The sequence below is a fragment of the Orycteropus afer genome, unplaced genomic scaffold (assembly GCF_000298275.1).
Source record: "Orycteropus afer afer isolate SDZICR_OR568_19922 unplaced genomic scaffold, OryAfe1.0 scaffold00169, whole genome shotgun sequence".
Lineage (NCBI taxonomy): Eukaryota > Metazoa > Chordata > Mammalia > Tubulidentata > Orycteropodidae > Orycteropus > Orycteropus afer.
The window spans coordinates 3,743,567-3,760,769 of NW_006921756.1; the positions used below are offsets into that span (position 1 = coordinate 3,743,567).

General features: G+C 38.0%; 1 protein-coding gene across 1 annotated transcript in view; it reads right to left on the minus strand.

The window, feature by feature from the left end:
• Positions 1 to 17,203, minus strand: part of STIL (STIL centriolar assembly protein) — a 97,995-nt gene that overhangs the window by 24,198 nt on the left and 56,594 nt on the right. The window contains exons 9-11 of the mRNA XM_007946725.1: positions 11,564 to 11,678; positions 9,264 to 10,229; positions 997 to 1,153 (exon numbers count right to left, since the gene is read on the minus strand). Coding sequence (XP_007944916.1) covers positions 997 to 1,153; positions 9,264 to 10,229; positions 11,564 to 11,678 — 1,238 coding nt within the window. The remainder of the gene's footprint in view (positions 1 to 996; positions 1,154 to 9,263; positions 10,230 to 11,563; positions 11,679 to 17,203) is intronic.

Below are 17,203 nucleotides of genomic sequence, written 5' to 3' on the forward strand. Positions count from 1 at the left end.
TTTCACATGAATATAAAGTGACTGGAAATACCACGGCGTGGGTTAGGCACACCACACCTTAGTCCTGAAAATGATATCTTTGCTTTCTTTTGCAGATTTGCCAGTTATACATCAAGCACTTTGAATAATGCCAGGCACATGATAAATGCTTAATAAACATTAGCTGTTATTGTTGTTGGGTACCTTCAAGTCTGTTTCGACTCTTAGTGATCTCATGGACAACAGAACGAAATACTGCCCAGTTCTGTGCCATCCTTAGAATCTTTCCTGTGCTTGAGTTCATTGTTGCAGCCACTGAGTCAACCCATTTCATTGAAGATCTTCCTCTTTTTCACTGACCATCTGCTTTGCCAAGTATGATGTCCTTCTCCAGGGACTGGTCCCTCCTGATAATATGTCCAAAGCATGAGAGGTGAAGTCTTCCATCCTTTCTTCGAAGGAACATTTGGCTGTACTTCCTCCAAGATAGATGTTTGTTCTTCTAGCATCCATGGTACATTCAATATTCTTCGTCAACACCACAAACTGTTATTACTATCACATTTTCCCTTTTTATGTTTCATGTTTCCAGTCAAATTGGACAACTCATAGTGTCTTAAGTTCTTCCACTGAACTCATACTGTTTCCTCTACTCAATCTATTCTCCCATTTTTCAACACCACCTATTTAAATCCTACATAACCTTCAAGGCCCAGGTACACATGAAACTTTCCTGATCCCGCAAACTACAGACGAGTTCTTTTATTAGAGTTGGTCCAGCCTGGGGATAGTAGCAAAAATAACCGATGTATCACGTTACATGGTTTCATGTCTGTCTTCAGGTATAGTTTCATCTCATAAAGAGAAAATTACATAAGTTATACTCTGATCACCTTGGTTTTGGTTCTATTTGTACGGTATACCAATTTCAAAGTAAAGTTTTAAAATAGACATGGAAAAGTATTTTAAAAACAATTCCTTATGAATTGAAAAATTAAATAATAAAAAAAAAATTACCTGTGCTCACGGCAATGCTTACACCTTTTCTCATGTGCAAGCCAGGAGAAGACTGTGCTTCCGTGGAAATCAACTCCACTTGTCTTACACTGTCTTCAACAGTGGCTGTCTTAGGGGAACAGGGCTGCAGAGACTGTGCTTCCAATAAACGCTGAATCTGTATCAATTACAAACATACTGTAAACTCACAGTGAAGTAAATGGCAGCAGAGTCTAATTAATTACAATGTTTCCCAACTATATATAACTTTTAAATATACTGTCTCACATTTCAACTACAGTGTATCATGAAACTTCTTCAATGTAGAACATCATTATCATTAGTCATTAGAAGCACTTTGTTCTAGGTATAAATTTAAAAGTGAAAGTATAAATGTCTTCAGATTAGCACTCATAAATTGGCACATGAGAAAAGGTGTAAGCACTGCCGTGAGCACAGGTAATTTTTTTTTGTTATTTAATTTTTCAATTCATAAGGAATTGTTTTTAATACTTTTTCATGTCTATTTTAAAACTTTACTTTGAAATTGGTACACTGTACAAAAAGTTAAACAGTTAACATTTCAAATCAATATTTTATTTCTGTTTCACTTACAAATCAAAAGCAACAATGCAGATATATTCTGGACTCTGTGTATCAAACATTGAACACTTCACATAGGATGCATCTTATAAAGGTTAATCAGAATTATCGTTTAAAAAAAAAATTATCCATGTTTAGGCAAGTTGAAACTGGCAATAATATTTATACCAATAACTAACACTTAGTGAATGCTTCTTGTTTGTGAGACACTATGCTAAGAAATTTTATGTACAATTTTCATAACTACACAAAGGTAAATGCATTTTACAGATAAGAAAACTTAATTAACTGCATAGTACATAAAGCAAACAAGCAGCTAAACTGAGGTTCAAACAGAAAGACTCCCCCCCTTTTAAATTGATTTAATTTACATACCACAAAAGTCACCCATTTAAAATGTATAATTCAGTGGTTTCTAGTATATTCCCAAAGCTGTGTAACCATCACCACTACTATCTAATTCCAGAATATTTTAATTATCTCTCCATAAATACCCATTGTTGTTGTTGTCGTCATGTGCCGTCAAGTAGTACCTGACTCATGGCGACCCCTCCTTGGGTTTCCAAGGCAGTGTCACTACAGAAGTAGATTGCCCAACCTTCTTTCCGAGGAGTGGCTGGTGGGTTTGAACTGCCAGCCTTCTAGTTAGCAGTCAAATGCCTTAGGCACTATGCTACCAGAGCTCCTATAAATACTCATAGCCATCAGCAATTTCCCATTCCCCCTCCCTCCTACCTAAACCCTGGAAACCACTAATCTACTTTTTGTCTCTATTCTGAAGGAGCCTTGGTCATACAGTGGTTAAGTTTTAGTCTGCTAACCCAAAGATAGGCAGTTCTCCATGGGAGAAAGATGTGGCAGTCTGCTTCTATAAAAATTACACCTTGAAAACCCTATGGGGCTGTTGTACTCTGCTCTATGAGGTCACTGAATCAGAATTGACTCTATGCCAGTGGGTTTGTTTTTTTTCATCTCTATTCTGGACATTTCACATAAATGGAAACATATAATTGATGGCCTGTTGCTGGCTTCTTTCACATGCTATTATGGGTTCACTTATGCAGTACCATTTATCCTCATTTCTTCTTTTGGCTGAGTGATATTCCATTGTATGGATATACCACATTTTGTTTATCCGTTTATCAGTGGATAGACAGCTGGTTTGTTTCTACTTTTAAGCTAGTTTGAATAATGCTGAATATGAGCATTCCTGTAGTTTCCATGTGGACATGTTTTCATTCCATTGGGTATATACCAGGGTGTGAAAGAGCCTCCCTTTTTAAACAATGTTATTTTCTATCTCCCTATAAATGATACTATTGTGTTCAACTCATTTCATTAATTTTAGTAGATTAACTAATTTAAGGTAGCTCTGGTAGCGTAGTGCCTAAGGCATTTGACTGCTAACCAGAAGCCTAGCGGTTCAAAACCACCAGCCACTCCTCAGAAGGAAGGTTGGGTGAGCTACTTCCATAATGACACTGCCTCAGAAACCCAAGGAGGGGTCACTATGAGTAGGATCCAACTCGATGGCAATGTGTTAACTTATTTAAATATGGGAACATAAGTATTACTAACAAATTACTTTGATCAGCATATAAAATAACTTGCATTACTACAAAATAGCATATTTAGTTAGCAGCATGGACTTTGGGTTCAGAAAGACTTAAGTTTAAGTCTTACTCTGCTACCTTCTAGAAAAGTCTTTAAACCATTGCTATTCTCAATATTAGCCAAAAGTAAGACTGTTGTGAGCATTAAAAGAGATAAATGAAATATTTATAAGTTATCAAGTGCTTATTATATAAGCTAGGCTCTACACTAAACACTTTACATATATTAACTCTATTATTCTTCAATTATACGTATAATGAGGTCCCTAAGTAGCAGAAATGGTGTGTGCTTGGCCACTAACAGAAAGACTGGCAGCTCAAATCCACATAGCAGCACCTCATTAGAAAGGTCCTGATGATCCACTTCTATCAGATCACTGCCACTGACACCCTATGGAATACAGTTCTACTATGACACACATGGGTCACCATGAGTTGGAATCGTCTTGAGGGCAACGGGTTTGGTTTGTCCCAATATATATAATACCTATTATTATTCCTATTTTACAGATGAGAAAAGTGAGGTTTGGAGAAATGACACAAAAAAGTAATTAATAAAACATTCATTATGTACATTCAGTACCTAACACTGATCAGTCACTATGCTAAAAAAAATGTATTTTCATGTATTACCTTTATTTCTAGTTTTTGATATCTTAACACATTAATCACTAGAGTCCTATAATGCATTTCAACAGTTATATACTTAATATCCTCTTTTCTTTTTCAGAATTTTTTAAGATCTTTTGGCAAAAGGACTTCAGTGTTATTCTTTCATGTTCTACTCCACAAGCTCTGATCTGTCCATTAGACAAGGGGAGAGGGGCTAGATTAGAATATTAAAATTTATTGTTGTTGTTATGTGCCGTTGAGTCGGACCCGACTCATAGCCACCCCTCCTTGGGTTTCCAAGGCAGTATCACTACGGAAGTAGATTGCCCCACCTTTCTTCCAAGGAGTGGCTGGTAGGTTTGAACCGCCAGCCTTCTGGTTAGCCGTCAAGTGCCTCAGGCACTATGCTACCAGAGCTCATCAAGCAATAATTCTGGAATAGACAAGTAGATTGAAGGAGTAGAACACAGCCCAGAAGTAGATGCAAACGCAATACTTTCATTATATAATCAAAAACGAATTCGTAAATCATTAACAAAATGATATAATATTCAACAAATATTTTGGGCCAGCCATCTGAGCTGAAGGAGACTGTTGTACCACAACAGTTAGCTGCTTGGGTGCTACCCAAAAGTTAAGCAGTTGAAACCCACCCAGTGGCTCTATGGGAAAAAGAACAGGCAATCTGCTTCTATAAAGATTACAGCCAAGAAAACCCTATGGGGCAGTTCTACTCTGTCACAGTGGTCACTCTGAATATGAACTAACTTGACAGTACCCAGGAACAACATAACATCTGAGGATTAAATATATATATATAATCTTATCCTATGAAACAGAAGCAATAAATAATCCTGGATGAAAGGGAGAAGAGAGAGTAAATTTTTTATAATCTTTAAGGGGCAAAAGCCTTTCTAAACATAATACAAGGAGCTCTCGTAGCATAGTGCCAAAGGCACCTTACTGCTAACCAGAAGTATGGCGGTTCAAACCCACCAGCTACTCCTCGGAAGAAAGGTGGGGCAATCTACTTCCGTAGTGATACTGCCTTGGAAACCCAAGGAGGGGTCGCTATGAGTCAGGGCCAACTTGACAGCGCATAACAACAACAACAAACATAATACAAAAGAAAGAAAATGACTGGTAAATTTAACTATATCTAAACTAGAATATTCTGTACAAAACAAATGGTTAAAACATAAAACGCTTCAGACAAACTGTAAGAAATATCACATATATGATAAAGAAATAATGTCCTTAATATATGAAGAGCTCTTATACATTAATTAGGAAAAAACTAAATGGAAAAATGGGCAAATGACACAGACATTTCACACAGAAAATACAAATGGCTGATAAAATGATCAATTGTACTCATAATAACACAATTCAAATTAAAACAAGATACCAGTTTCAATATATGACTGACAATAATTTAATGTTGATAATATGCAATGTTAGGAGCCCTGGTAGCACACTGGTTAAGTGCTCAGCTGCTATACGAAAGGTTGGTGCTTCACACCTGCAAGCAGCTCCTTGGGAGAAAAGACCTGGCAATCTGTTCCCGTAAAGTTTACAGTCTAGGAAATCCCATACGGCAGTTCTATTCTGTCCTGTACAGTCTCCAAAGTTGGAAAAGATGTGGAAAAATGGTTTTGTAGTACAGTATTAAATTGGTATAAGCTTTCTGGTGGTCATTTTCACTCACTCAAGTTAACAAAAGCAACAAACAAACCAAACACTGCCATCGAGTCGTTTCTGACTCACAGTGACACCTCCTTGGGTTTCTGAGGTAGTATCTCTACAGAAGTAGGAAACGCATTAAGCCAACTATTACATGTCAAGTACTACTCTAGGTGCTAAGAATATAGTGACAAATGTAAGCTCCCTCCCTATAGCTTACTTTCTATTGCAGATAGACAAAACAAAATAAAAACCGACATATAAATAGGTTTAAATGATGAGAATGAGCTAGCTATTAGAAGTAGAGGAGAAATGTTTCAGGCATAGTGAACTTGGAAGCATAAAAACCTACAGTGGACAACCACTGAAGGAGAAATACTGTATTAGTTCACTATTGTGAAAAGTCAAGGAAAGGTTTATATATGGAAGGAAACTTTCTTTGTTGGTTATCAGGGGTAGGAGGGGAGGGGAAGAAACACAGCAAAAGTTTAAAAAAAAAAAACCTATAGTGGAAACATCTAGCATGCTTTAAGAACAAAAATTATACCAGTGCATAGCTCAAATGTAGCGAATATGGATGACACTGGTAAGAGATGAGTTGGAAGAAGCAGACAGAAGCCAGATTACAAAGGGCTTTGAGGACCAAAGTAAGGAATTTTACTTTATTGTAATTGCAATAAAAAATGATTATAGGGTTTTAAGCGGGAATGCTATAATCTGACTGGAGCTTTTATAAAGGTGGCTGTGCTTCCAACTGTAGGAAGAATGAGGGGACAGAATTAGAAACAGCACTTACGAGTAAGAGAAGACAATGGATTGAATTAGGGTGATAGAAGAAGAGATGGTAAAGAATGGGGAGGTTCAGGACTCATCCAGAAAGTAGAGCCTGGGTTTTTGGTCTGTGACTATATGAGATGTGACGCCATTAACTGAGATAATAATGATAATGAAAATAACATTTAATGAGCACTCACAGAGACCCCTTCTTGGGTTTCCAAGGCGCTATCACTATGGAAGTAGATTGCCCAATCTTCTTTCCAAGGAGTGGCTGGTGGGTTTGAACTGCCAGCCTTCTGGTTAGCAGTCAAGTGCCTTAGGCACTACACTAGCAGAGCTCCCACCTATATAGGCACTATTCTAAGCTCACATGTAGTAACTCATCTAATCCTTAGACCCCTATACAGATTTATGTACATATGTATGTGTATGTGTGCAGGGGCCATTTGTGTGGTGGCTGTTGTCTACTGCCTGGTTGATTCCAACTCATAACCACCCTATACGACAGAGCAAAACTGCCCCCCTGGGTTTCCTAGGCTAAAACCTTTACAAGAGCAGACTGCCAGGTCTTTTTTCCTGTGGAAAGGCTTCTGCTTAGTAGACAAGCGCTTAACCATTTTGCCACTTTGACTCTGTGGAAATGCATAATAGATATGTTTGAGGGATCTGCTTTCTCTCTCTATATATATATCTTTATTTTGTAAATGAGAAAACTAAGATCAGAGAGGTAAGATACTTACCTACATCAAAATGAGCCTTAGAATGTTAGGCAAGGAACATGGTTCAGTATCTTTTAACATTTAAATAGTATGTGCCTTTTCACCTCATAATTTTATTTTTAGGAATCTATGCTACAGAGATAGGAGCTCTGGTAGCATAGTGCTTAAGGCACTTGATTGCTAACCAGAAGGTTCAAAGGCGGTTCAAACCCACCAGCCACTCTTTGGAAGGAAGGATGGGCAATCTACTTCCGTAGTGATACCGCCTCGGTAACCCAAGGAGGGGTCACTATGAGTCGGGTACGACTCAATGGCAAATAACAACAACAACATGCTACAGAGATACTTGTACAAATGCAAGCAGATGTAAATATAAGGACATGCACTGCTGCAATGGTTGCAACAGCAAAAACTTTGAATGCCTGTAATAATCAATAGAAAGTCAATTAGAAAAATCGTTGAACATCATTATAATGGAATACTATGCAGAATAACGTAATTCTATATCTACCTATATAGAAAAATATTTAAGTGTTTTTTTTTTAACGCAAAAGTAAGTGATAGAATAGTATGAATGTTATGATTCCATTGTTTTAAAGGTGTCATGTGTGTGGCAGTGTGATGGTGATCACAAGCATATTTATTGTATGTATACAGCAAACAGCCTATAAACTGCTGACAGTGTTTATCTGTGGTGAGAGAAGACTATTTCTTTTACTTCACATTCAGTACTATTTTTAAAAATTTAAATAAAATGTTACCTTAAAAAAAAAAGCTCACATGTGAAAGAAATACTATATATGTTTATCACAGAAGCACTTTGTACAACATAATTTTTATTTTCAAAGTACAGTGATTCAGGTAATTTAGCTAGAGTCAATGGTCTACATTACTAGATTTTAAGTATATAAAACCCAAGAAACTAAGATTTATAAGTAGCTTAAAAGATCTTCTTAACCTCTCATTAAGTCTTTTTTTAAACAATATGGGGAATAAATAAATGAAAGAAATCTTTTCAGGGTGAAAAAATTTAGCCACACTAAAATGTTTGCTAAATGTTTATAATCATTTATTATGGTCCAACTTAAATTTTATAATTTCAAAGAATTTAGGTTAGATTTAAAACACAGCAAAGCTAAATTTGTCACAAGTATTCCTATCTAAAGTGTGTTTAAGTAGAATATGAAAAATGTCATTGCCTTTTTTTATCTGCAAAGTGCAAAAATGTAATTCTAATTTTATAAAACAAAGATTGTTTTTAAAACCACAAATACATATATATGTACATCAAATGTATATTTGCCTAGTTATAGGATCAAAGGAAAAAAATATGTAATATATTCCAGGTTGTTCACATTGGTGATGTTAGAAGGAAAGCAGTTAACTTGGGTAGGTAGGTAGAGGAAGGATGTCGGTAAGGAAAAAAAAACAAAAAACAAAAAACATACGATACTTCTAGACTGAATTTTGTGCCAGGATGTAAGTAAAAAACAAAACCTAAGAATTCTGCAGTAAAGGCCCTGAAGAATGAAACCATCCCAAAACAAATGAGCAAAACAAGTCCATTATAGATAACAGAAGACATTCTAGAACTATTCCCTTCAATTACACTGACTAAGACTTAGTATATATAACACAAAACCCAAAAACCAAACTCACTGCCGTCGAGTCAGATCCGACCCGAGTTCTATCAAAATTCACATACATACAGCCTTTAAGGAGCTCTGGTGGACAGTGACTAAAGCATTCAGCTGCTAAACAAAAGGTAGGTGTTTTGAACCCACCAGCCACTCCACAGGAGAAAAATGAGGCAGGCTGCACCCGTAACAATTTACAGCCTTAGAGACCCTATGGGCCAGTTCTACTCTGTTCTGTAGGGTCACTATAAGTGGGAATCAGCTCGATAGCAGTGGGGTTTTAGTTGTATATAAAGGTTTAGTAAATTATTCAGATTTTTCATTGAGGGGAAAAAGGAAAGAAAACTGCCTTTATGATGTTGTAGATTACGATTAGCACAAGACAGAAAGAAGGCTTCCTGTTTTAGTCTTGGCTCTATTACTAACTAGCAGTGTGGTACTCGGTAAATTATTTTGTCTCTCTAATCCTCATTTTACTCATCTGTAAAACAAGAGAAACTAAAATTATGTTTCCAGGTCCCTTCTTATTCTGCCCTTGGATGATTCCACTCTACAAAATGTAATTACTGAAGACAGCTGCCAGTTATTTTTAAGAAGTCTGGTTATATCAGTAATTTAGCAACATAAGAAAGCCCCAAGCAAACCTGAGCCTGCAGTAGTCTCAGCTGTCTGTCTTGTTCCGTAAGGTATTTATAAGCATCTGGAGATAGTCCCATCATTCCATTATCTGATCCAGTCTTGGGAGTATGCATACACATTGCACAAGGTTGTGGGTTACGTGAGTCCACATGTGAAGGCAGTCTCACCACAGGGGATGGTTCTACACCATTGTGGGGAGAATAACTACCCATGTTTCCTTGGGATCTCATGGCTATAGGACTACTTGAAGAACAGAATGCATTATGGCACATAGCTGGACATCCATTTGGATGAAATAATGAATGCTTCTGAAAGGCTTCACATTGGAGTTCCTGAATGGATCCTACTGTATTCATTCCTTGCCAAGAATGTATTGGACTATATGGGATAGGGCCATGATGCTGACAACAACTGCAAACATTTGTGGAATAGTACGTTGGCGGGGGGGGAGTAGGTATCTGAAGTTCCATCAGTCTTCCTGAATTATGGGATGAAAAAAGAAAATTGTGCGGATGAGACTGTGAGGCAAAAGAAGACTGCCTAGAATTAAATGTGGAGGGTCTTACAGAATACTCTTCTCTTTGTCCATTTTCAGCAGAAACTGCTTGAAGTTTTTCAGATGTATCAGGAGATACCCCATTAAGAGATGACTTAACACTGTTCCTGGTGTGGCTATTCCCTTTCTTACAGGTAGCTCGCTGTCTAACTTTGCAGTGTCTCAAAGGAGCAGTGCTTTGGTTCAATTGATTTGGTAGCCCTTTCATGGAAGGCTCTTCAGCTTCAGCATCTGGGTTGTGTTTCTCATCATAAAGTTGGGGTTGAATTGGTTCCTCGTGTTCAGAATGGTTAATCAACAAAGGAGGATTTTCATTATACATCATTTCCAATGGATTAGGCAGAGGGTTTGATTCCATGAAATTGCCATCCAACACAAGCGAAAGCTCAGGAACTGATGGTTGGATCTTAGACATCTAAAAATGATAAAGAAATCAAAGAGAAAAAAATAATTTTTAGGAGAGAGATATATGCCTCACTTTCCTCAGACGAGTATTTTCCCATACTATATCCAACTATTTTTCAAAGTATTCATTTTTATCTTTATTTAAATAGCCAACAAATATTTTCTGGGCATGTCTATGTGTTAGCCACTAGAATTACAGTTCTGAGCAAGTGAGTAAAGTAAACAAGATCCTTGGCCTCAAAGAACATGACTAAGCATTTCCCAAATTTTTTTAATGATGAAACACCTTTTATTGGAACACTGATTAACACTACTCAGATCACAAGATAAAAGACAGAAAACTGTTTTATACAATAGACTCTGTTACCTTCCCTCTGCAAAAATACAATCACAGGCAGAGTGCTTTGATCACTCTAGTGGCAAAAAAATGTTTCTGTACTTTAAATAACAAAGACTCTTAAAAAAAAAAACTCTCCACTAAAAAGTTACGCAGAAAAGAATAAAGAAAATAGTTGCTGTGGTGAATTTGGTTGTAATTTTATACTATTTTCTTCTTACTTTGGCATTCTTTTTCTGCTAGAATAATCAATTACTGGTAGTTGCTTATAAGATAAGCAACCATTCCAAAATAATCCAATGTTGGTAGCAATCAAACACTGATGTCAGGGGTTATTAGCAATTAACCTCCCAAAGCAAGCAGAACATTTTCACAGAATATGGTAATAAAAACTAATGTTAAGCTCTGATGACAGTACAAAATGTTGATTCAGTACAGTACAGAGGTTAAAAGCACCAGATTGTCAAACCAAACCTCCTGAATTGGAATCCTAGCTCTACTACTTACTAGCTGTGAGATTCTGTGCAAGTAACTTAACCAATCTGTAAGTTTTCTTTGCACATAATAATTTCTGTACTTCTTAGACTCATATACATATATATATCTACATATATACACACACATACATACACACATATATAGATACACCCACAGAGAGATGGATGTATAGAGATATAGCTAGATATCTTAGAACAAGGAGTCCTAGTGACACAGTGGTTAAGCACTCAGCTACTAATTGAAAGGTTGGCAGTTTGAACCCACAAAAGCCTGTCTGTAGGAGAAAGATGCAGCTGCTTTCATAAAGACTAGAGTCTTGGAAACTATGGGACAGTTCTACTCTGACCTATACGGTCACTATGAGTTAGGATCAACTAAATGGCACACAACAACAATAACATATTAGAACACTAGTTAAATAATAGTTTTAGGCAGTATTATTTAGTACTTTAACAGAAACTTTTAGACTTCTAACCATAAAGGCAAGCTTTTTGTAAGATTGATGATACCTTCTGACTTAATGGATGAGGACTGGGAATTGGTCTTGGAGAAAAATCTTCATCTTCAACACCAGAGTCATGATCATTTATTGGCATTTTCCCTGGAGGTAACTTCTGAGAAGACCTAAATAGGGGAAGACAAGAAAAACCTTTGGCAATGAAGTTGGGTTTCTGTTTTTTAAATGAATAAAGTCCTTTAATAAGCCTCAGTTGTGTTTGGATCATTTAATTTAGTATCTGACACCAGAGATTATTTTATTTTTTCAGGCCAATCTTAGTTGACCAAAAGACCTAGCCAGTCCGACTCATGCTTTCATGCTTAATAAATAATTCTCTTTACCCGATCATGGTGAAGTAACCCAGTATGCTTTTTTAAAAACTGGTTTAAATTAGTTCCCCATTTAACAATTTATACACATTCTGGTTCATGACACTAATTGTAATTAACTAATGCTCAATATAACAGCATTCTTCCCCACTTCTCCTTGGATTCCTCGTTTCCATTTGTCCTTCTTTCCTGGTGCTTCCTGCCTTCTGAACTGTATTTTTGAGCAAATGATCTCATACAGTTGATTGGATTCCATTCCTTGTGGGTATTATTGTTCACTTTATAGGTCTGTCTATTGTTTGGCTGAAAGGTCATCCCCAGAGTGGGTTCAGTTCCAGGTTTCTTAAGTCAGTATTCTTAATGTCATAATAAATCAAGTTACTGAGGATCTTCTGGCTAAGTACTTTGAGGAATTAGAAATACCTGACAGGACTCTACTTCAAAGAATTTATAATCTGATGTTAAAAATGTAAACATATTGTATTAAGAAGGAAAATTAAATAAAGAATTACACTTTCCTATGTACTTATGAAGGAAGTTTGGGCAATCCTACTTCTGTAGTGATACTGCTTCGGAAACCCAAGGAGGGGTCGTTATGAGTCGGGGCCGACTCAACGGCACATAACAACAACAACAACATGTACTTATATCTAGCAGCTCTGGTAGCATAGTGCCTAAGGCACTTGACTGCTAACCAGAAGGCTGGCGGTTCAAACCCACCAGCCACTCCTCGGAAGGAAGGTTGGGCAATCCTACTTCCGTAGTGATACTGCCTCGGAAACCCAAGGAGGGGTCGCTATGAGTCGGGGCTGACTTGACGGCAAATAACAACAACAACAACATGTATTTATATCTACAGTGGGAATACTGTGATAGTTGGAGTTGTGTGTCAGCTTGGCTGGACCACCATTCTTAGTGATTTAAGCAGTTGTGATGTGGATTATTCCCATGATGAAACTGGATGTGTATGTTTTGAGCAGCCAATCCGTTGAAAGGGAATTTCCCTAGGGGTGTGGCCTGCTTCCAATATATTTATGGACATCCTGGGAAAATGAGACTCGTCTATGGATCAGGATCTTGTGCTGCCTACAACTATTCTGAGAGAACAATCCACCATTTGGCCTGGTGATCTTGGATTCGTCATTCGTTGGAAGTCAACAGCCAGTATACTGCCTGCCAACCTTGAACTTGATAGCCCCTACAGCTGTGTGAGTCGGGAAAAGCCTCCAGCTTGATGTTTGATGCAAGAACTTGGGGACTTGCCCGCTTCTATTAGTGTATGAGCCATTTTCATAAGATAAATTTCTTTCTCTCTATATATATATTTAAGCTTTACTGATTTTGCTTCTCTTGACAACCCAGACTAACAGAAATATACTTTGAGACATTAATTAAGGTACCTCCTCCCACTTGGTCAGGTATAGTAATTGTATCATGGTGCATATCCAGCAAAATACAAACAAATTCTGAGTGTCAGTACTGAGTTTTGAAAGTTGAAGTTAGAATTTAAGACTAAAGATTTAGAAGACTATGTGTATCAGTTGTTCTTATACCTTAAACTAAAGTTTCAATAGAATATATTAGGGAAGGGGAAAGATATGCCAGAAGGAAGCTAAGAGAGCTTAGACATTAATGGAATCCCTGAGAAATGGTCCCACATCTTGTTTCCTGCAGGCTGAATCCCCCTAGCAGGCAGAATAACAGAAGCCCCCATGTAGATTTGCTCCCAACCCTAGTGCTCTGGAGAAGCAGAAAGGCTCACAGAATTCTTTCTGTGCCGAGAAAGGTGTTGCAGTGGAGCAAGCAGAATATCTACATGGTGTATTTAAGCAGAGGAGTCTGTACAAGTCTAACAAAGCTCCCCTCCGTTCCTATACCCAAGAATGACATGGGAATATAGAATGATATCCCATGCCCTCAGTGCACATAGACATGACTTGGAAAGCCAGTGACTTAAGTAGGGTAAAGGAAGTCACAGCAGAAACCTGCAGAGAACTATTATCAGAGAACAAATAAAGATTAAAACACCTCATCAGATTGGAAGCACGAAGATTATACATATCACCAGTACATAGCACCCAAATAGTCCCCAAGCTACATATAACCCCATAGGGAAGGTGATGAGGAAACCTTGAAATAGTTGAAATTTAGTTTCTATAATCTAGCAGAACGACCAAAACCAATCCCACTGCCATCTAGTCAATTCTGCTCATAGTGACACTACAGGACACAGTAGAACTGTCCCATAGGGTTTCCAGGCTGTAAATCTTCACAGAAACAGACTTTTTTCCTGCAGGGCAGCTGGTAAGTTCAAACTGCCAACCTTTTGATTAGCAGCTGAATGTTTAAACCACTGCATTACCAGAGCTCCTTAGCAGAATGTACAGGGGCTCAAAATGGAAATTCTGTTGATTTACATGGGGGAAAAAAAAAGTTACATTTCTTGTAAACCTGAGTTTGTGGCATGGATTAATATATGTTGCACACTTATCTGTAGTATTTTTTACACCTTACCCATTCCACAACACATCTAAGGCAATTGCTTTAAATATACCAACATACACACACATATAAAGCAGTTAATGTAAAAATAGAAAATAAGAAGCATGTCATTCATTGTCTTGCATAAAATTACTAATTCTGAACAATAAAATCCACTTCTTAGCCTTTTTATCACCAAAGGCTAAAACAGAAAAACTTTACATTGTAAAATTATCACACCAATTCTTTAGGCAATACAAACATTTACTAAAATATAAGATGACTGGCCCCTGGAGCAAAGAAGAGTGAAGAAATTCAGTCATTTTAAAATAATTAGTCCAAAGATAAAAACAGACCACAAGGACCTCAGGCTTCACCACCCTGAAGTCAGAACTAGATGATGCCTGGCTACCAATGTTAACCACTCAGAAAGGGATGAAATTGGAGATCCTGAATAGAGTTGGGGGAAAATGTGGAATAAAATTCAAAAACACGAAAATGACCAGAATTACTGGTCAGACAGCCTAGTGGAACCTCCAAGACTATGGCCTCAGGTTATCCTTCGGGCCTGAAAATGGACTCACTTCTGTGGACTAGCTCTCAGCCTAACACCAGAAAGACCTACAAGCAGAACACCTACCCCAGGGAGATTCATCCCTTAGATCAATCAGCCATGAGACATCAAAGGGGCAGCATTCACAGGAGGGAAAGCTGGACAGAAAGGAATGAACAGATAAGGGTACAGGGAAGAGGCAGTAACTGGGAGGAGAGTTTTTTTTTTTTTTTAAATGGTTGGGGATTGTAATGGGGCTGGAAAATCAAATGTGCAGGAACTATTGAGAGTAAAATGAATCTGTTTTGTAAATTTGCACCCAAATCATAATAAAAATAAAATAACTGGCCCTTATTAAAGTTTTGGTCAGAGTCAAAAATAATTTCAAAGAATACCTCTAAGAAGATGCAAAAAATATGACTATGAGACCAGAAGAACTAGGTGGTGCCTGGCTACTACTGCCAACCACTTGGAAAGGGATTTATGTAGATGATCTTGGATAGAGTGGGATAACAATGTGGAACAAAACTCAAAATTATATTTTTTTAAAAAAAGGACCAGGTTTGCTGGTCTGATAGAACCTGGTGGAACCCCTGAGACTATGGCCCCCTAGCTGCCCTTCAGGTCTGGAATTGAGCCTACTCCTGTGGCTTCCAGCCAAACAAAAGACAGGCATGAGCTCAAAATTTCCCTTAGGTAGATACACTTCTTGGAGAGATCAATCATTGGAGAATGGAAGAGCTGTGTAAGCACAGGGAGACAGCTCGGGGGGCAGGAGTGCATGGGAGGGAAGGACACAGGGAAGAGGTAACTATGGGGGAGGAAGTAGAAAGAGAACTGTTACATTGTGGGAAATTGCAGTCAATGTCATGACCAAAATGTGTATGAATTGGTGTATGGAAAATAAATTTGCTCTGTAAACTTTCACCCAAATCACAATAAAAATTAAAACAAAACAAAAAAAACATAATTTGTCCACTTACTTAAATCTTGGCATAATATTTAAGACCTTCCTTTTCATAATACCACCTATTTCACAAAGAATTGATAAGATGTAATAATTTTTTCTTCCATGTGTCCCTCCTTCCCATGCACTCCTGCCTCCCAGTCTCCCTATGCAAACACGGTCCTTCTGCTCTCCCACGATTGATCACTCCAAGGAGTTATCTACCTGATGTAAATGTTCATCCCATATGCCCATCTATTGTTTGGCTAGAAGCCAGGAATAAGTTCAAGGGTAGCTAGGGGCTATAGTTTCAGGGGTCTCACCAGGCTCTATCAGACTAGCAAATCTTGTCTTTCTTAAGATTTTGAGTTTTGTTTCACATTGTTTTCCCACTCTATCCAGGATCTCCTGCACTGATCTCCCTCCAAGTGGTTGACGGTGGTAGCTGGGCATCATCTAGTTAGTTCTTTTTGTCTCATGGTCACATAGGTTGAGGATCGCATGGCCAATCAGTCTCTTGAACTGTTTCCATGTGTCTTTGGTTTTCTTCATTCTTCTTTGCTCTGGACGAGAGACCCATTGTTGCATCTAGATGGCCGCTCACAGGCTGTTAAGGCCCCAGTTGCTACTCACCAAAGTAGGATGTAGAACGTTTTTTGTAGTTATGCCAACTGAGCTTGATGTTCCCTGAGATCATGGTCCCAAGCACACAGGTCCAACTACTCGCTTGCTCAGGGTTACTGGCTGTGGTCAAGAAGCCACCATAACCTTGCCCCTTGTCAGCTCTAATATACACCTGGACATTCGTACAGCACAAACAAATGTGTGTGTAGAAATATTGCCTGCTGACACTGTACATGGTCATGGGCACACTACCCATTGCCTCAGCTGAATGATCCATATGTTTAGGCAGAGGGTAGTGTAGTAATTAATTTTATGTCCTCAAAATCTCTCCTATTCCCCAGTACTGTATATATCCCTCTAGCTTCCATTTATGTGCTGGTGGGTCTCAAAACTCTCTCTCTAGCCCACGAAACTCTGCTGAGATCCAAACCCAGGTATTACCTTGTGACATCTCAGAGGAAACACATACACACAAAAAAAATCAAATTTCTAAAACTAACTTTTCCTCTTTTTTTTTTTTAAATTTTATTGTGATTTGGGTGAAAGTTTACAGAGCAAATTCATCTTCCATACAGCAATTCACATAGCCTTTGTCTCATGACCTTGACTGTAATCTCCCACAATGCAACAGCTCCCCTCCCACTTCCTCCCCATAGCCACCTTTTCCCTGTGTCCTTCCCTCCCATGCACTCCTGCCCCTCAAGCTGTCTCCTTGTG